Here is a 20767-nt window from a genome sequence, read left to right as displayed (position 1 = left end):
GAAACAGAGTAGTTGGTCAGCAAATGATCACCCTCCATCCTCCTCCTTGGAACGAACCTGGTACAGGGAGAGAACAAGGCCCCCGAGAACCCTGGTGCGTCACAGAGGGAATGATGTGATTAGCCACAAGATGGATGGTGACAGAGCACTCAATAGGAACCTCTGTGTTAAATGCTGTTGCTCACATCCTCTTATTTCACCCTCACAAGAGCCCGATGAGCTGGATACCATCATCCCCATTTCACACATAAGCAAACTGAGGCTGCAGTTGGAAACTCATCTAAGATCTCACCACTGTGAGTAGCAGAGCTGGGAATCAAACCCACATATTAAATCTTATTAGAGCAGCCCTCTCCTGCATTGTACAAGTGGAGAAACTGAGACTCAGAAGGAAGCTCTTGGCCCCCACCCCTGACAGATTCAAGGCTCCGTGCCCAAGGAAGGGTGAGGGAGTGGGCGGGGATTTTGGGTCAGATTAACCTGGATTTGGAGTCCAGCTTGATGACTTATTCGTTGCGTGCCTTTGGGCAAGTTTCTCAGCTCTCAAGCCTTTCTTTCCTCATCTGCAAGGTGGGGACAATATTCACTGCCTCGCCAGGTGTTAAAGATAAAATCCAACGACTTTGGTTAACTGCATGATGCAGCACAGGTGCCCATGAAATGGGCAGCCCCTGCCAGACTTCTGAAACAGTCAGGCCTCCCCCATAAACTGCTTGTGTACTGTTGACTGAGGAGAGACTCACATGTTCTCTTCCAAACTCAGAGACCCCCTACATTTTGGAAAGTAGCCATAAGGAGTGCTGCTTTCAATCTGCTTCTGGCAGGGGCCGAGGGTACACATGAGGTGGGCACGCCCCCCCCCCCACCCGCGTGCGTGCCAAGGCACATTGCAGCCCATCTTTTGTGGGGGGCGGATTTCATGATACTCACTTTGTGTTGCCACCAGAGAAAAGTCAACTGCAGATCCTGGCTGCTGGGGAAGGGCTGTGTTCCTGCCAGGACTGGCTGTGCCTGGCACCAGCTCAGACCAGAGTCGACTGTTGGTTGCAGGCAAATGTATGCACAAAAGCGTTCCAACACACACATGCACTGCTACACATGGAGTTGCCACAGCACACGACACCGGCAGCGTGATGCACGCCCCTGCTGGCTTCCTCTGCTGCTTCCCTTTCTCAGCTCTTCTCATATTCTGGGACTCTGTCAGCCTCTGTCTCAGCATTTGTTTGTCTCTCTGTGTGGGTTCTGAGTCTGACTGTCTTCTTTCTTGGTTTCCTTATCGCTCTTCCTTGGACTCTGTCTCTCTGTTTCTACCTGTCTTTTTGGGTATCCTCATCTCTGACTCCCTGGACACTCTCTTTGTGTCTCTCTGTTTTTCTGTATCACTCTCTATCTCTCTGACACTATCTCTTTCTCTATTTCTGATTCTCTCTGACTCCGTTTCGCTCTCTGATTTTCTGCCTCTCTCTCTGTCTGTCTCCATCTGTCTCTATATCTGTCTGACACACTCTCCTTCTCTCTGTGTCCGTCCCCATCTGTCTCTATCTCCTTGTCTGTCTGTTTGTCCCTCTCTGACTCTCTTTCTGTGTCTCTCTGTCTTTTTGTAACTCTTTCTGTCTCTGTCCTTCCCTACCGCTCTCTCCTTTTTTTTCTGTGGCACTCTCCTGGAAATGCATCAAAGACTCAAGTGGCCGGATTTCAAGTGACAAACAGCACTACACCCAGAATCCACCCCCCCGCCCCCAGCATGGCTGCTTCCTCCTCCACATCCCCTGTCACGAAGCCTATTGTGTCGGGCCCAGGGAGTTGGAGTTGAAGGGCCCTGGGGTCTGCGCCTCTGACTGCTCCGAGCTACTTCCCCATTGGCTCCGAGCAGCTTGTGCTCAGCAAAGGCTGAGCAACAGGGGGAGGCTCTCGTCCATAAAAGGGGGGGTGAGGCACCAGAACTGCCATTCTAAGGGGCTTTGGTGGTGCTCACAGCCGCCTCTTTGGCACCTCCTTCCAAACCAGAGTCAGAGTGGCCCTTGGATCTTGGACCAGCCACTTGCTACCACCCTCTGATCTGCTCAGGCAGAAGCTGACCAGGGACAAAGAAGAGTACAGGTAAATCCAGAGGGGCGCTGGGAGGGGATCTCTCTCGGTTTTATTTGTTTTTCCTGGTCCTCTGGACCTGGAGGTGGTGGGAGCTCGGGCTGGGGCATTTCAGGGTTGGGTCTGCTTACAGCAGACGTAGTTATAGTTAAGAGGCTAGTTTACAAAAGACAGATCAGTGGAAGATGGACTGCGCTTCGGAATTTCCCTCTCTGTACAGCCCTGGCTTAAACAGGTGGGTTGCTCTCTCCCAAGAGGACCACTCCTCGGTTTTAGCTTCATGGTCTCCTTGGTCCTGCAATCCACCACACAGCAGCTCCCATGCGAGAAGGAGGCGACACCCTGGGTGGAAGAAGTGAGAGTTTGAGCTAATCAGGGTGATTTTAAAGGTCAGTGATTCTCACTGGACTTAGAGAACAAGGGCTTGGGGACGTTAATGAGATTCAGGCCTCGGCATTTACCATGAATCATGTACATCAATGTACAACCACGTTGAGCCTTTTCATTCTTTACGGATCGTGGTTAATTGCTGACAGAGTGCTGGTTTGAATGGCTTCTTTTGATGTAATTCTACATAGAAATGAAGTTTGGGGCTGTTTTATTGGGAAGGAATGGGGAACTCGAGTGACAACATGCCAGGAGACCCAGGCTTAGCAGGGCTTTTCTTGTCAATTTTACTTTGAAAGGACTTGTTGCTTTCATGTAAATTACAGCCAGAGGAGTCTAACAGGTAGGCAAGAAGCTCTGATGGGAAAGCCATTTGCTGCCTGGTAAAGATATTCACATTCAAAGAAAGTATTATAGAATCTCAAAGTTTGACTCTAGCAAAAAAAGCTGGTGAGTTTCAGGGGAAAAAAGCCTGCCGACGACTCTGAGGTCGAATAGTAAATTCTGCCATCTCCCACTTTTTCCTGGGTATCTTTTATGTAGAATCTTTACAAACATTCACTAATTAAGCTTCCAAGCTTCTCAGGGGAAACAAGCGCTTCAGGTTATTGGATCTGATTTTAACTCCCTTCCCATAGATCGAAGTCTTCATTATCATCTTTCTTCCAAGGGTTGGTGAAATACACAAGGCTCGTCTTTCTAATTTGACAGGCATTCCAGCCAAGATCCACTGCAAAACGTTTCAGAACGTCAATCCTTTTCTCTTCATCTTCTCCCCCGGGTCTCCCTCCCACCGCTGCACCTTCTATCCCGTTTCTCCTCACCTTCTCCCCCACCCCCCAACCCCACCTCTCCTTGCCTTTTGTTCTATTTTTGCAGGTCATTTACCTCCAGGCTTTGAGATCTGCGCGGGGAGCTGTTGGTGGGGAGCTGTTGCTGCAGCCCAAGCAGGTGAGTTACACCGCCTGTCGGAGGTTTGCGTTTGCTGAAGGGGTCTCAAGCCCAGATGAGCTAGAGGTGTGAGGGGCCCGCCTGCGAATCCTGTGATCCGCTGGCAGCTGTGAGTGGGATGTCGCAGTGGTTCCTGAGGAACCCAGAGTGTCTTAGCAGCGCCAGCAAAGGGGCCAAATCTGGGGCTGTTTCAGAAACTTGCAATCCCCTTAAAACACATGGAAAGGGATTAGGTTCTTGATGGAATTCCTGGGAGCCAGGGATGTTTTGTCTATCATGTAAATGTGTGTCTCACAATACTCCAGACAGTGCTGGGTTCTAGTCCCATCACTCATTTGCTGTGTGATTTTGGGATAGTAGCTGTCCCTCTCTGAGCATTAATTTCCTCTCCAGTGTAATATGAATAATAATATTCACCTCCTGTTATTCTGAGGTTATTCTGAGGTTATTCTGAGACTCTTTTGGGATACTGTAATATACGTGGCATTTAGTAGGTGCTCAATAAATACTAGTATGACTGCTCAAGTTTTTCACTGTTCTGAGTGGCAGGTGGACCCCTTCCCTTCCTCCCAATCTATTGTAATATCCCTGATCATTTCCCTCCATTATGCTGTGTGCAATGTCCAGGAAACAGGATCTAACATCTACTCTTTCTTTTTGTGGGGCAGACACCACTCTCCCCTCCCCACCCCATTCTCTCCACATAACAGAAGACTTTATATCTTCATTTGATCGATCCTTCCTGATTTCCCCTGACTGCCCACCTCAAAGGGTCATTCTCTCACAATTGTTGTATTTATTAGGTGTCTTCCATCAATCTGAGCGGGATCAATAGCTGGTGGTTTGGTTTCAAAGCGTGTCTGAGAAAGTGCAGTCCGCTAGCTGATTTCTCTCACTGTTTTCACGCGTCTCAGACCATACTCGCAAATGTTGGTTAATCTCACTGGTCTGAAAAAAGGCTAAAATGATTTCACTGAGACAGAGCTGGCTATTGTGGCAGGCAATAAACCTTGCTGGAGACACCCAGGTTAACCTCGGATCAGGCCCTGGAGATGGAGAGGTGTTCCTAGGTCCTTTGAAGTTGGACCTCATGAATCCTTCCCAGGCTGGGTCCAAATCAGTGCTCTGGCAGGAGGGTGAATGGCCCAGGTCCAGGAGGAACATCCCCTAGCTCAGGGGAATTCTCCCTGACGCCATCCAGCTACCCTAGTGGCCAGAGCAGTCAGCTGTAGGCCTATTCACCAGGGGGCAATTTGTCCACTGTCGTTTGCATCCTTGACCTATTGTTGGACAGTTCAGTTAAACCTGACAAGGGTTTACTGAGCAGTTGTCATGTGGTTGGGTGTCTGGCCCACTGGTGGGAGGAGAGAATTGGTGCTTGTCATGCACATAGTAGGTCAACCTCCTGACTCAAAGTCCACTTCCTCTCTTACCTTCTCACTGTCATTTTGTTCCCTTCCCTTTTTCCCCCCCTCTCCTCTCTCTCCTCTTCCGTTTTTTCATACCTTCTCCTTTTTCTCATTCCCCGTCACCCTCTCTCCATCTCTATGGCTCATTTTTCTTTTCTTTTCCCACATGGTCTATCATCTATCTCACGCTCTGATTTTCTCGGTATCATCTCTCTCTGAGAGGGCAAGTCACATCTCTGCCTCCCTATTTAGTGCCCGGCCCACTCCCCCTTTCTCTTCCTCTTCACTGCCTTCACCTGCCACCTGCCTTTGCCTTTCTCCCCAACCCATAATTGCACCAAGTAACAAAGGGTGGGCGTTCCAGGTGAATCCTGCTCTGGAAATACATTCTTTCAGAAATGCCGCTGACGAGCCCACCGTGACCATCAGCTGCAAAGCCATCGTTCACTCTGGTCTCAGCACAACAAATGGCCCCAGAGAGGTGGCTGACCTGGCATGGGCCCTCGTCCTACGTTCTGGGATGTGATTCTTGCTGGACTAAATGGGGGCTTCACTTTCCTTTCAGACCCAGGCCCTCCATCCCCCTAAATTGGTAATCCATTCTCTGGTAAGGATGCTAACGGCCTAAAAGATCACTGTTGCTCTAGTTTTCGGGATCTCCCTTTGTCAACCCACTAGAGACCCACAAAGAACTTTACATATTTTCCAGGGAGGTAAAACTCTTGAAATAGTTTCATTTTCAGGAGTTTGAGAGTCTCGTGGGGGGATCTGATGGACATGTAGCGGGTACCCAGGCCTCAGGGATGGTTTGTGGAGGGGAGTCACAGGCTGACTGTGAGGTCCACTTCCGCTGTATCCTGTCCTCCTCACCTTGACCCAATCACTTTGCTTTTCTGAGTCTGTTTCCCCATCTAGACAATGGGGCTAATAGTGCCCAGGCTACTGGATTCTCCTGAGGTGAAAATGCAATAATTGAGATAAAACGCATAGCAATGAGCTTGGCCCTGGAGCTGTGCCTTAAACAGTGGATGCTCTGGACTCAGAGAATATCAAATCTGCCACGTCTGTGCTTGGGAACTTGGTTCTCACCCCTCCTACCTGGAACCCGAACTTGTAGTTATAGCACCTGTCCCGTAAGCTTCATGGGAGACGCTGGCACCTGGCATAGAGCAGCAGCGCAGTGCTAGTTGGTTGTTGTGATGCGTGTTATTGGGGGGTCATTGAAAGGACGCCATCTCCTCTGTTCAGTTCATACCTGGGTGTGGGAGGCCCCCAGCTCTGTCTCCATTTCCCTCCTGACTCATGATGTGACCTTAAACAAGTGACTTCATTTCTCCCTTTTCCCATTTCCTCTCTTATCAAATAGGGATAATCATATGCAATAAAGTGCTTGGAGAGATAATTGCGATGTTAAATCAAGCCATTATTATTCCATGCTGGCTTTTTAAATAAAAACGCTTGCTGCTCCTCCGAGTCCACAGACTACAATGCAGAGATAGCATCAACAGGAGATAATAGGGCAAGTGGTCTCTTCCCTTTCAAGGAGCTCTGGGCCCTGGGTGAAAAAAGGGCCTACTATGTGGTGGCCCTATATCAGATGCTGTCTTAGTCTGTTGTTGTGGAGACATGGCAGGAAGGTGACACCATCCCATTTACAGATGAGAAGACCGAGGCTTAGAGAGGAGAGTGATTGATTCCCCTCTGATTTTCCAAGATCAGCTTCAAAACTATTAGAATAATTAGAGTTATGAAATGATTATAAAAGTAACGAAGGTAGGGGTCAGCAAACTTGTTCCTTAAAATGCCAGGTAGTAAGTATGTTTGGCATTCTGGCCCTGACAGTCCCTGTTTCAACACTGAGGTCTGCTTTCGTAGCATGAAGGCAGCTGCAGACAGTACGTGAACAAATGGGATGGGTGTTGTGTGAGTCAGGGCTCTCCAGAGAAACAGGAACAATAGTATATAGAGAAAGAGATTAATTATAAGGAATGGGATCTTGTGATTATGGAGGCTGGTGAGTCCAAAATTTCCTTTCCTCTTAGGGGAGACTCACCCCCCTTTCTCCACCAGCTCATGCTTCCCTCACGGGGCTGTCACAAAGCGCCATGAGGCAGTGGCTGAGGAAATGCTTCAGAAACTTGCAAATGTGGAGGGTTTTTCTTTGGGGGAGCCGTTGGGAGGCCGCCTGGCCTGCCAAGTCCATGAAAGAAGCCCCTCCACTGAGGTCTGTGTGCCGGCTGCCACCCTTCTAGCTCACTAAGGGGTTTGCTTTCCACCTCTCACACCGATGAACGGCCAAGTTCCTCTTCTCAGCTCATCCCAAATCAGAAATGACAAGAAGTCAGGGCTACCTCTGATGTATGACTTCCAAGCAAATCCTCACAGCAAAAGAGAAAATGCTCCCCCTGGGTCCCATCTCAATAATCTGCTCAGTAATTTGTTTATTTTACAAAAGGAAGGAAGTAGGCTTTCTCAGGAAGATCTCAGAGCTGATGTGTCTCTATTAGAGTCACCTTTTAACCCAGAGACATCTGGTAGGAAGCCTAACTCATTTAAAAGCCAAGTGAACTTCTCCCCCAGTCTCAGTCTTGTCCCCTTCACATTGGGTATAAAGACACTCCCTCTGGGTTGTTGTGAGGGTTAGAATAATATGTGTGAAGTGATAACACACAGCCTGGCACCTAGAAAGCTCTTGAGAAGTGGTGGCTGTTATTGGATTGATATGACCATGAATAAGGAACACTTGGCCCCACCTGGCACATAGTAGGCCCTCTGCATATGGCAGTTAATTCATTCAACAGTTTTTTTGATAGTTTCCCCTCTATTGTGTTCCAAGCCCTCTGTTATCACTCCTTTTTGCCCTCTTATTTTCCCATTTCCTGTAGCCCAAGTACTATTGGAATGGAGCCTTCATACTCTACTATTTAAAGCACCTACTATGTGCCAGGCATTCTATACATGATTGTTTATTTAATTACTACACCAACCTTCCGAAGCATTATTATTAGTCCCATTTTATACCTGAGAAAACTGAGGCACAACAGAGTTAAGTAATTTTCCCTAACTGGTGCTAAGTGGTGGGATTTGAATCCACATTATAAAACACTTGTTGACCCTGCTTCTGGGTCAGAAAGAATCGGAGGTCTCACTTCTCCTTTCTCACCATCTGTACCTCCCACACCATACCACTTCTCCAGGTTGTTAGAGTTGTTGGGCAATCCAGGGGTTGCAAACCCAAATGTCTGTCAGGTGCTCTGTAGGGGCAGACATGAGGGAAGCCAGAGGGTGGGGACAGTGATGACAAGTGTCCTCTCTGTGACTGTTGCCAGATTAGAATGCAGGCCTCATGTCTCCAAGGCTTTTGATTTTTAAAAATATTTGGAAATTGAGACTTTTAAAATGTAAAAAAATGCTGGCAAAAATTTTTTTAAAAATTAAAAAGAAAATTTTAAATCCCTGTGCAAGTCAGAATACCTTCTGCCTGTTTGCTGAGTTTGTCCTGCAAGCAGCCAGTTTGCACCTCTGGACGCTTGCCATGTGCTAGGTTGGGAGGAGGAAGCCAGATGCCTCAGCCCCTCCTGACCCTGCACAATTCCCAATGTCTCCATCTCTGTCCTTTAGAAAAAGGCAGTTATGTGATAGAGCCAGCACAGGTGATTGTGGGAGCTCAGAGGAGGGGCCTAATCTAGACAGACTTCCTGGAAGAGGCAACTGAGACTGACTTTTGAAGCACAAATAAGAGTCAGTCAGGTCAGAAGGAGATGGGAGTGGATGTGAGGGGTGAGAAACATGTTCCAGGCAGATGGAACCCCATGTGCGAAAGCTTGGAAGATGGGGCGCTTGGGGCAGTCTTTGGAATTAGAGATGGTGTGGTCAAGCTCAGGTCAGATGGAGCTCATATCCAGTCTGGATGCTGTGCATTTGCTGGGGTACCTTGGACAGGTGGTGCAATCTCTCTGTGCCTCTGTTTCCTCATCTGTAGAATGAGGGGAATATTAGTCCCAGACTTATAAGGTTGTTATAAAGACCCCTTGCATTAAGATGCACGTGGGACTCAGCACAGGGCCTGGCATACCATGCGCCCTGGTCAGTTTCCTTCTCAGTAGGAAAGCCCTTGAGGCCCCAGCTATGGGGTGCTCTTCCTCTCAAAAGCCATGGAGAGCTGGGATGCAAAGCAGGATGGCAGTATCAGATTGGTGTTTCAGAATTGTCCTCTGACTGCTGTGTGGAGGGTATCTTAGAGGCAACGTGAGGCTCTGGAGCCAGGAGGAGGCTGATACGGACCCCTGGAGGGAGAAGCAGGAGGCTGGGGACGGGTGGATTGGAGGGACTGGGCCCATGCACCCTGGTGAAGAAGGTGGGCTCTGGAGGCAGACTGCCTGGGTACGAATCCCAGCTGGGCCACTTACTAGCCTTAGAATCTTGGCAGGTGTCTTAATTCATTTTCCTCATCTATAAAATGGGCATGACAATAGTTCTCACCCCATGGGGTTGCTATGAGGATAAATGAGTTCAGCCTGAGAATTGCCAAGTATATTTGAAGTACTTAACAACCATGGGACCAGCTAAAATTATTATTATTAAATATAAAGGTAATGGATGAAAGGAAAGGATGTTGGCACTATTTTTGTCCAGGACAAAGCGGTCTCAAAAAGGGCCTCCTACTGCAACAGCCACGCTGTGTGGGAAGCCTCAGGCCAGGAGTGAGAGTTTGGTAGAGGCTGCCCTCCCCAGCTGGTTAATTCACTGCTAATCTTGCAACAGGCCAGCCCAGCCATCGCTGGTATCAGAGAAAACATGAACTGCCTGCTTTGTATCTGCATATAAGTGGTACAGCTCTCTCACCTGGAACCCAAATCCGCTTGGCAGCTGGTAGAGCGTGAGAGAAACTCGAGGACAGGAGAGAGATGTGGGATGGACACAGGCCACTGCCCTGAGTTTTCTTCTTTGAGCCTCTCTGCTTAGGGGAGCAGACCTTGTCTCGCCAAAGAGAGGCAGACGGACCTGGGTTCTCATTTCTAATCGCTCTGCAACCTCAGGAGATTTACCAAGTCTCTCAGAACCCCAGTTTTCTCATTGATAAAGCAGGGATGACGATGCCCATTTCTCTGAGTTGGTGGGTGGATTGAGAACAATATGCAAGTCAAAGACCTGTGCGTCGAGCCCTCTGGGCTTCATGGGGGGGGGGTTCAGCTGATAGTGAATCAGGTGTTCTAGAAATTGTAATCATTAAAGGCACATCACATGTGTGAGGAGTCAGACAAAACGGCCTTGCACCCCAGCTTCACCACTCGTGGGAGGGATGGGCAATTCACAGAACCGGAAGTGCCCACTTCACTGGGGAGGAATAAATAAGATGATGGATTTAGCTCAAGGCCCGGAGCACAGTAGGGGCTTCAAGAATGGTGGCTGGGATCACTGCCAGGCATGCTTGATGGAAGAACCTACTGTGGGTTCTAAGGAGGGACACTGGCTCTGGGCTACAGCGTGGGACTCTGGGGCCATGTGGTGGAATCTTCTAAACCCCTTAAACACATGAGCAAACAGGGCAGTTGGCAGGCATGGGGCACATGGAGGAGGGAAGCAGGCCAGCCATCCTTGACAGCAGCATTGGAGGAAGCAGGCTACAGTACCAGGCGGGTAGGAGTGTGGAACCCTGCCCCAGGCAGGTGTCTTGGGGGACTCCCCATTTCCAGTTGGGAGAACGGCCTTGTGCCCTCATTTGAACGGCTTTGGCTTTTCATATTTGGTTTATAAGGAGTTAACTATGAAAGGGGCAATTTTTAACAGACTATTTGCAAAGCATTAATTCATCCGCCTAAGTATTTATTAAGGGCCTACTATGTATTAGTCAGGATGGTAGGTGCTAGGATACAGCAGGGACCGTCACCGTTAGCGTCGGTGCCCCTAAGGAGCTAACATTCTCGTGGGGGAGATGATAACAAACAGCAACAGTTACAAACATCAAACAATAGGACAGTAGGAGACGGTGATGCCAATGAAACAAGGGTGATGTGAGACCCAGGAAACCCCGTTAAATACGGGTGTTAGCCAACACCTCCTGGGTGATGTGACATTGAAGGCATTTGATTATTAAGAAGTTGCGAGACATGGGAAAATCAGGCCAGGGTACAGCAGACAGAGCAACAGAAAGTGCGAAGGCCCTGAGGTCGGAGCCACAGGGTAAGTTTGAGGAACACAGAGAGAACATTTCAGAGACGAAGACAAGACAAAGCCTCAAGGCCTCATGGGAATGAAGTCTAAAGCCGCATACAACCAATTACCAAATGGTGGAATGTGTTGGTTGGAGGAGACACAAGTTGCAGGGAGAATACAAAGGAGGGGATTCCCACCCAGTGTAGGGTATCAGGGAAAGCTGCCTGCACAAAGTGATACCTAATCTAGGACGTAAATGACAGGTAACGGAGGAGGACAGGAAGGGTTTTCCAGGCAGAGGGAACAGCAGGTGCAAAGGCCCAGAGGTGGGACAGGGCCTGAGAGATTCATTAGGGGAATTGCAAAGAGCTGGATACAGTTGGAATCCAGACCTGAAGTGTTGGGGTGTAGGGATGGGATTGAAGGTGTCCCTAACGTTTAGGAGAAGGGCCAGGTATGACCCATCCCAACATGTCTGATCACAGAATTGATATGCTGAGCAGGGCAGGAGGGATCAGAGAAGGAACTGGAGGCAGGGAAGCCAGCATGGAGATGGATGGAGGTGGAACTATATCCACGGTGAGTAGAAGTGCTCCGGGGGCGGAAAAAGCAAATTCCAGGGACATTACACCGCAGAAAGGACTGGCTTGGGGCTACCTTAAGGAGCAAGGGGCAAAGGGAGGTGGATGGAAGCCTCAGAGAACTCAGAAGAGTGGATGGCTGAGTACTTCTGGTTTGGTGGGTGATCAAAGTGGGTTTCGAAGGATGACTGACCCAGGTCAAGTCCTGGCCTGTCCACTGCCCAGTGGTAAGGACCATCACTCCCCCTCGCTGAGTCTCAATTTCTCCATCTGTCCAGTGGCACAACCCACCTTAACAGCGATTGTGCAGATTGAGTGTGAATGTGTAGGAAATTTCCTAGCACACAGCAGGCACTCAGCGCATGTTAATTCCTTCATTGACCCTTGGCCTTGGGCACCCACTGTGCCTCTTTAGGCCTCTTTTCCCATCTGTAGAATGGGAACCAGGATGCTTGCCTTGTGGTGCTACCAGCAGGCATTCATGAGATGACTGAAGGCTCAGGATACACCCCAGAGCAGATCACAGATTTCATTATTTTCTCTTTCTCCCTCCCCTGCAGGAAGAGCCAAGAAGAATGGTGTGGCAGGGGCTGGTGCTGGCTGCTTGCCTCCTCATGCTCTCCTCTGCCACAGCGGACTGCCCATCACACTGCTCCTTGTGTGCTGGGAAGACCCAGGATGGGCTCAAACCCATCAACCCCTTGGTAGGTTTCAGGCAAGGCTTCCGGATGCCCAATCCTTAGGGGTTGTACACAGAAGGGACCGTCAGTGTGCGAAGCTCAGAGAGGGAAGGTAGCAGGCCTAGGCAGCAGTATATCAGTCCTGTATACTCGTCCCACCTGTGCAGGGCATGTCCTGCCCTGTGGTCAGCTTGGGTATCCAAGGGCTGCTGTTTTCCAACTCTTGGCTCCTCTCCAGACCTCACCACCATGGGCTTACTCAGGTTTGAGACAGAGACTCTGGTTTCCAGGGAGCCTGATGCCTGGCAACAAGGAGTGTCATTCATGGGGTGTGCTGACTTCGAGAGTCAACAGGCCTAGAGTAACTTTTCAGGGCTTCCTAGCACCAGGATGATGGGCAGCTCCAAATCTAGTCATTCTCATGGAAGGAGCTCATTCTACCACATCTAAACACCAGGATCTGGTTGATGGGATCCAAGCTTTAACACCTCTCCTGGGTCTTAGCATCTCTTGCCTCAGCCTTATGGGCTTTGTTTTGAGTCAAGCCTCCCCATGTTCCTCACCTGTGAGAGCAGATGAGCTGGAGTAGAGGTGCTAAGGGTATGGTGGACAGAATGGAGAATTTGAAGCTGCCACTTTCTACTAATAGTTCCATGACTCTGGAACCCTCTCTCTGAGCCTTAGTTGCCTCATCTGCAAAATGGGGTGATTCCACGAGATGATGATGCAAAGTAATAAATGTACAATTCTAGCCACTCTACTGAGATGAGCCCAGCTTGCCGGGTGCTGTCCATTCTTCCATGACCTCAGGACAGAACAGCGGTTAAGCATGAGGACTCCTGGCGTTAAGCTGCCTCGGTCCAAATCCCAGACTTGTCCAGTATCGTTATCACTGTCATCATCGTTATCATCATCGTGATGTTTGAATTCCCCCAACACCCCCAGGTTTGAGGTCCCTTCATGTGTTCTTTCCACCACGATGCATTGTTTTTGTCCTGCTCTATGAAGGGTTTGCAGCCTCCTTCCAAGGAAAGGTTGGGAGAACCAACTACTTCCTCTGGAGTCAGAAGTAGAAACGATGGGTGAGCTCAGCAGAGCACTCTGGGAAGATCTCACTTCCAAATTTGGCATTGCCACCTGTAGCCAAGTGCCTTTGGGAAAGCTGTTTCACTTTTCCATGTCTATTTCCTCATTTTTTACATGTGCACGATATCACCTACCTTTATGTACCATGGGAAGCATTAAAGTGGGCAGCTGGGGGCAGGGGCTTAGTGATCACAGCTAATTTTGATTTTCTCAGACATTGGACAGAGGACTCTCTGGGGCACAGGAGGACATGTGCTTTGACAGTTTGATGGGGCTGACGTTACTACTGTGGTCTTTTGGGATCTTTTGCAGATTTGCTCCCTGGAATGCCAGGCTGCCCTGCTGCCTGCTGAGGAGTGGGAGAGGTGCCAGGGCCTTCTGTCTTTTTTCACCTCCTTCCCCCTTGCGCTCAATGGCAAGGAAGACTTGGAGAGCAAGATAGCTCTGGAAGAACCCAATAGTGAGCTGGCCACGCGCACAAGGCCCTTCCTGAAAGAGCTGGAGAAAAACAGATTCCTCCTCAGCACTCCAACAGAGGAGAAATCTCTGAGCAGGAGCCTCGCAGAGAAGCTCAGAGGTCTTTCTGGCAGGTTGGGGGAGGGAGTGGAGTCAGAGCTGGTGGGGGACACTCAGCTGAATGATGGCGCCATAGAAGCTGGAACACTGGATTCTGCTGAGGGGAACCCGAAGGAGCAGGTCAAACGCTATGGGGGCTTCTTGCGCAAATACCCCAAGAGGAGCTCAGAGGTGGCTGGGGCTGGGGACGGGGATGCGGATAGAGTGGGCCACGAGGACCTGTATAAACGCTATGGAGGTTTCTTGAGGCGCATCCGTCCCAAACTCAAGTGGGACAACCAGAAGCGCTATGGTGGTTTTCTCCGGCGGCAGTTCAAGGTGGTAACTCGGTCTCAGGAAGACCCTATTGCCTACTCTAGAGAGCTTTTTGATGCTTAAACACCCCCCTCCGCCTTATGGACGTGAGTCAGGAATTTCTCCTGACCCCCTTCCAGACTGGAGTGCACTCATTTTTCCTCCCTACATTGCCTGTCCCCATGCTCAGTTCAGCCTTGCCTACAAAACCTCCAAACCCAGCCTGTCTCTCTTCTGCCTGGAGTGCAGTATCTGTCTGGGGTCACTGCAGGGGAAAGATGGAGGTGCCTCTTTCCAATAGGCTTAGTGCTTGGCTCAGACCCTAGATCTCTAAACTACCACCAGGAGCAGCTTTTGATACCAATCCTTCCACCCCATTCATGTGACTCCCCAATTCCATTAATCTAGGCTGACTTGTTCTTCGTCCCTCTAGACCTATTGTCTCCAAGCTTTTCTGATCACATGCCCTTCTCGGAAGAAAAATGAGCATACCCATATGCAGATATATTCATTTAGATAGTATATACATGTATCATAAAACATACAGAAGGTTGAAATGAAAAACAAGACAAATAGACAAATAGAAATCCTAACCTTTTATTCCTAAACCTCCAAGTATCTCCTTGGGAACCCCACGTTGGAGACTACGCTTTAGGTAAAATGCTCAGACACTGCCTTTTATTGGAGCAGGAATTTTGACACTAGAAAGTTCAGTCTTCCAGTGGGTTACACGTTCAGTCAATGTACTCTTTTGAGTTCTCATTGTTTAGAAACACACATCTCCTAGAACTGGGTTCCTGAATTCCGGTCCATCTCAGTACCCTGGACAGCGCCCAGCTCCTCACAGGAGAGGAGTCTGCCTGGACAACCCCTCTTTCCCAAATGGTTAAAGAGAGCAGTTCTCCCTTTGAATGCTAAAACGATCGAGGAGGGAGTGAGGCAAACCAATCTGTTCTGTGCAACAAATTCAAAATGTGGACCAGTTCCCTGAGCCCTCATTAAACTAATTAACGTGATCAGTATCACACTCCTACCCCAGGATGAACTGAAGCTGAGTCAAGTTGCTGAGGTTAAGCACAGCCATGTTCTTGAGCAGCTGAAGCGGCTGCCAGGAGTCCGAGCCATCTGGCCAAGCATATGCAAGTGGGCATTGAGTAAGGGAATCCAGAGTAACCATGAGAAAAAGGCCCTCCTCAAACCCCCGTGATGATTCTTTCCTCTTAATGCCTCACAATGAAACCCCAAAGAGAGCTGCAATGATTGAGTGCTTGATGCCAAATCAGTTCCCTTGATTCAAATAACCCAGAATCAGAGGCGGAGATCTCCTGATGCCTTGGTTTCAATCACAGTTCCCTCTGTCTCTATCTCTCTGTCTCTTTTGCTTATTTGTCCTCAAGCTCTATAGTTAGGTTTGTGGGTCCAGGAGGCTGAGCTGGGTAGGAGAAGAAATGGACTTGAATTTGGTTATGTTGTATAAGATCTTACTGAGCACACCTCTTCATGTGCAACCCCCAGCTGGCTCATGATGTTCTGAAATGTATCGATTGTTTTAGGGTTACTTTGTGTGCTTTTTAAAAATCCCATTTATGCAATTTACTTGGAATTTGCTTAATCCTTAATAGGCCTGTGTTATTTCCCACTCCTCCCGTACAATAAATAAATAAAATTGCTGATGACTTGGGGGCTGTGTGTGTATGTGTATGCCTCAGTCCCCAGGGAGGGAAAACACCATTTGCAGAAAAGAGTGTTAGGGAATGAAAAATATACATGTGCATGTGAGCGCGCGTGCACACACACACACACACATATTTTTCATTTTTGAAAATCAAATATAGAATAATAGAAAGAGCACAAACTTAGAGTGCCATAGCCTTTAATCTGACATCTGTGTGACCTTGGGTAAATCACTTGACCTCTCTGAGCCTTAATTCAGTAAAATAAAGACTAATAAAATAAAGACTGAGAGTACCAACTCTGTAAGGTGGCTGTGAGAATTACATGTGATCATATGTGCAAAGCTCCTAGAACATAGTAGGTGCTCAGTAAATGAGGATTTCCTTTCTACATTGTCTTATGGAACGGTGGCAAAGCTCAGGCACCCAGCCACACAGTGGGGAGAGCAATGGGCGGTGCTGCAGAGGGAGCCTGAGGCCCACGAACTCCCAGGAGCTGTCTCCTATGCTGCATGACAAGGGCACGAGAAAAAAATGTCCCTGGACAAGGTGAGTGTGCCAGGCAGAAAGAGCACTCTGGAGAATGGGTGGCATAATGTCCTTTACTGGGACATCCTTCATTAAATGGCATAAATAGGCCTTGTGTGAAAGACTCAGTGACTCCAGACCATGTGGGTTCCATATGGACCCTGGCTTTCTGAGTGACTTCTTGGAAAACACAGAACCGGGGAGGCCTCATTCATTCTCACATTCATTCAGCAAAGTGTTACTTGAAGACCTCCTGTGTGGTAGGCCTTTTGCTAGGTGCTGGGGGTACAGAAAAATAAAATGGAGATGGCTTCAGCGCTTATGGAACTTACAGTCCAGTGGAGGAAGGCAGCAATAAACAAGTAAACAGAAATATAAATCTAAAATTGAAAATAAAACTAAATACCTTTAAATTTTAAATAAAAATTTAAATAGGTGTAATCGTTGTGAGGAAAACAATTGGTATTTAGTAATAATGGATAAGAGGGGGAGGGTAAAAATTTCCCTGGGGTGCTCAAGAAATCCTTCTTGAGGAATATCCCGTTCTTGATATTCATTGGCTCATCAAGTTGGAAGGAACCTGGTTGGGGTTATCTCCTCCATCCACCTCCGTTGTGCCAAATTTGACACATTGATAATAAATTTTAATCTGCTTGAATGCATTCAATGACTTGGATTTCACAACATATTGCTGCTCCTTAATGATTCGGTGTTGAGAATTCCATCTTTATGTTGGGTTAAAATTTAGGTTTCTGTCACTTTTACACATTGGGTCCTGCTCCTGCTATCTGCTATCCCCGAAGCTTCTTTAGGGAAGACTTTTCTGCTACTTGCAAACAAATAACTCCTAACTATTTCAAATAATTTAAAGATACAAACAAACAAACAACAAATAATTTGTTGGCTCGCATAAATGGAGAATAGTGATGTTAGCTTCAGGTAGAGCTTGATCAAGGCACTCAATAAGGACACCAGGACCTCTCCATTACTAGGCTCTTTTTTCTTCTGTGTTGGCTTAATTCTAAGACTCCACATGCTTTTGAGGTGTCTGACAGCAGCTCCAGGCTACCCCATGCAAGTTCAAGTCCAGTATGCTATTTTCACAGCAAATCCCAAAGTTTCAATGCACCTCATTGGCTCTAATGAGGTCATATGTCCAATCCTGAGATGATGCAATCATCGTGGACAGATTGATGTGATGCTATGATTGGTGAGGACTGAACCACCCCTGGATACCACTGGAGCCAGGGATGGATTCAACCCAACTCAAAGTAGCTGGATTAGGAGTGGGAAATGAGGTGGTTCTCAAGAGGAAAATTGGAGCATGGTTCCCAGTAGGAGAACAAATGAATGTCAGCCCACCAAACAGTAGGTGGTCACCCTCTAGTGAGTGAAGGTGGCTGGGTGCCAACTGGGGCAAACGAGAGTGTACACCATGGGGAATGTGGGCCCAGAGTAGCCAGATCTGATTTTTAAGAGACCGCAGAAATCTGGGTTTGCATTTTTTTCAATGTAGGCAAGTAATATTTTTTAAAAAGTACTGACCAGGACAAACAACAGTATGTTTGGGATAAGACACATCGCTCTCTCATGACTATTTTGTGACCTCTTTTTTTACGAGAAACACTCTTTTGGGGGTTAAAAAATTTTTCCCCATCTGCTATGGATTCTTATATTTTCCCCCATGCCATGGAGTGCAATTGTTCTGGACTTCCTTTTCTGGACGCATTTCACTTGGTCAAGGAGGCATGCCCATACAAGGTGGAAAGAGCTTGGCTATGGGTCCTACAGACTTGGGTTCAGGTCCCCTTTCCTGGGTGGCTCTGCACTTCACTGAGCCTCAGTTTCCAATCTGTCAAATGGGGAGAAAAAGGGGAGAAAAAGACCGAGCTATCTGCACAGAGGTGAGGATTCAGTAATATAAAGTCTGTGATGTACTGACATACAAGAGGTGCATGACACAAGTTGCTGTCCCCTCTTATCAGGTGGTGCCTCTGATCATGGCATTCCAGATGTCACCTGAGTGAGGCACACACCTGTTGAAAGGACAAAATCCTCCCGGTGGTGAGAAAAGGATGAAATTAAAAAAAAATTTTTTTAATTGACTCAACATATGTCCTGTAAAGTGTACTGAATCTTAAGTGTGTGGCTCAATGGATTCCTACATATGTCTCCACCTGTGTGATCCCCCCCCCACTCAGATCACAATATAGAACATTTTCAGCACCCTAAAGGGGTGATCATTTTTTTAATGAGAAGTTTGTGGGGATGAAGAGACAGCCAGAGGAAGAATTGGAATAAAAACATCCCAGGCCTTGCAGAGTACTGATTCTTTGTCCATGTCACCAAGGCCACTGTGGAGCGATCACAGAGCAGGCGTGGGTTAAGGGATGCCAACATCTCGGCAACCTTAACATAGTGTGTTATTAATAAGCACGCGGTTTCCACGACAACGCCGTACCCCATCGTCAGCGAGGAAAGTCTCGTCATAATGATCCTGACAATCAGAATGATCCCCCGGATTCAGGTCACCCCCACCCCGACTCCAAGCCCCTCCCCCACCCCGACTCCAAGCCCCTCCCACACCCCGACTCCAAGCCCTCCACCCCAGCGAGCCCAGGAATGGCGCTTGTCTGTTAATTAAAGGCCCCAAAGCAAAGACCACAAAAATCCCCGCGACAGTGTCAGGAACAATGGTGCCCTAATAGATGTCATTTTGACATTCTCAATTCATGTCACCTCTCATTATAGCTGTGGAGATTTGTAACAAAGATTTATAATTACTCTTCTAATATGCAAATGTGCCAGTAAGTTGCATTCCCACCCCATTTGTCTTGTCTCTGTCTAACTTAGTCCAAGTCCCATTGTTCTTTGTCCCCAGGGCTCCCCTCCTCCTTAATCTCCTTTGACATGATGTCTGCCATCTGAAAATGTCCACCAGTCTCACTCTTAAACCCCTATTACACCAGCGGAGCTCCTTCGGGACCTGCCCTGGTGTTGGGGAAAGCCGAGAGTGCTTTTCTGTCACTGGTACGATCCGTGCAGCATTTGGACTTGGAGAAGGAGCACTGGACTGAGAGTCCGGAGACCTGGGGACCTGAATGTGGTCCCAGCTCTGCTAATTGGCCATGGGAGGTGGGCTTTGAATTATTCAGGACACAGTTTTCTCATTTGTAAAATACGTGGATAAATATCATAAGGGCTTTTGTCCTTTCAAGAGCTGGCATGTAATGCCTGCTATGCATCAGGCACTGAGTCGGTAAATGATGGACGGAACAAGGGACCTTTGGTTTCTGCATCTGGAAATGGAGCTGATGAATTTCTCCCTGGCAGGTAGTGGGGGAGGGTCCCCCTGAGAAAATACAGGGACACTGTCTGGCCCAAGGTTGTTGCATAATCAGTGCTAATGCCCTCCCCTTCCAAGCTCATCCAATCGATCACTTGGTAGTTTGTTGAGGCCCTGCTGTGCACCCTGCACTGCAGGCAGACGGACGGGGATTCAGCAGTGATTAAGCAGAGTCTCTGCTTCACAGGGCTCTCTTTCTGGTGGTGGGGAGAGACCAATTACCTATAAGTGAACAAATGGGTCAGTGGTTCACGTGGCTATGAGTGACGGCAGGCAAGAGGTGCCACTCAGAGATGTCACGAAACCCACTTTGAAGGGGGATATTTGGCCAGAGATGTGTAGGAGATGGGGAAGAGCTTTGTGGGTATCTGAGTGGAGCGTGGGGGACAGCATTTCAGGCAGGGGGAACAGCAAGTGCAAAGGCCCAGAGGAGGGCTCGTCGGTGTGTAAAGAAGAGTAAGGAAGCTGAGGGGACAAGTGAGGGCAGATGGTAGGAAACAGGTTATAGACACAGACAGGGCTCCTGGGACTCAACACTGTCTCATTTCTGCTGTTACCTCTTGGGATTAGTAGAACCCCCTTTTCTCTCAAATGTTGTTCAATTTGTGGGCCATGAAAAGGACCGACTTTTGCTCTGAGTGAGATGGGAGCACTCGAGGGTTTTAAGCTCAGGAGAGACATTATCTGACACGAATTTAAATGGATCAGGGTGGCTGCTGTGTGGAGAGCAGGATACAGGGAGCATGAAGGACCATTGTGTGGCCCTGTCAGTGAATGGCACCCTCCAAAGATGGAGGGTACCAGGAATGATCCAGGAGCTTTTCTTTCTTGGGATCAAGGCCCCAGGCACAACGTTCTGTCCTTAAGAGGCAGCGGTGGGCATCTGGGGGCATCAGGGCCATGGTCAGGCAGAGGCCAGCTCTCAGGACGCTGCCAGTGGTGGTGGTAAATTGCACTTAAGAAATCAGTCTGCAGAAGCCCACTCCCAGAAAACCCCTCCCTGCCCTTCCCC

At 48.4% G+C, this 20767-nt stretch overlaps 1 protein-coding gene across 3 annotated transcripts; it reads left to right on the top strand.

The window, feature by feature from the left end:
* Positions 1–213: 213 nt before the first annotated feature.
* Positions 214–15685, top strand: PDYN (prodynorphin). 3 transcript variants are annotated; one of them, XM_033094391.1, is made up of 4 exons: positions 214–296; positions 3355–3426; positions 12133–12276; positions 13651–15685. In XM_033094391.1, the coding sequence occupies exons 3-4, from the start codon at positions 12148–12150 to the stop codon at positions 14290–14292; spliced, it is 771 nt and encodes a 256-aa protein (XP_032950282.1). In that variant the 5' UTR covers positions 214–296; positions 3355–3426; positions 12133–12147; the 3' UTR covers positions 14293–15685. The 3 variants fall into 3 exon arrangements, with proteins under 3 accessions (XP_032950282.1, XP_032950280.1, XP_032950281.1); XM_033094389.1 differs by lacking the exon at positions 214–296 and adding an exon at positions 1795–2100; XM_033094390.1 differs by lacking the exon at positions 214–296 and adding an exon at positions 2317–2323.
* Positions 15686–20767: the final 5082 nt, after the last annotated feature.

Source organism: Rhinolophus ferrumequinum, chromosome 23 (assembly GCF_004115265.2).
Source record: "Rhinolophus ferrumequinum isolate MPI-CBG mRhiFer1 chromosome 23, mRhiFer1_v1.p, whole genome shotgun sequence".
In the NCBI taxonomy this organism is placed as follows: Eukaryota; Metazoa; Chordata; class Mammalia; order Chiroptera; family Rhinolophidae; genus Rhinolophus; species Rhinolophus ferrumequinum.
Note: the sequence above shows the minus strand (reverse complement) of the source record. Positions and strands in the feature narration are given on the sequence as shown.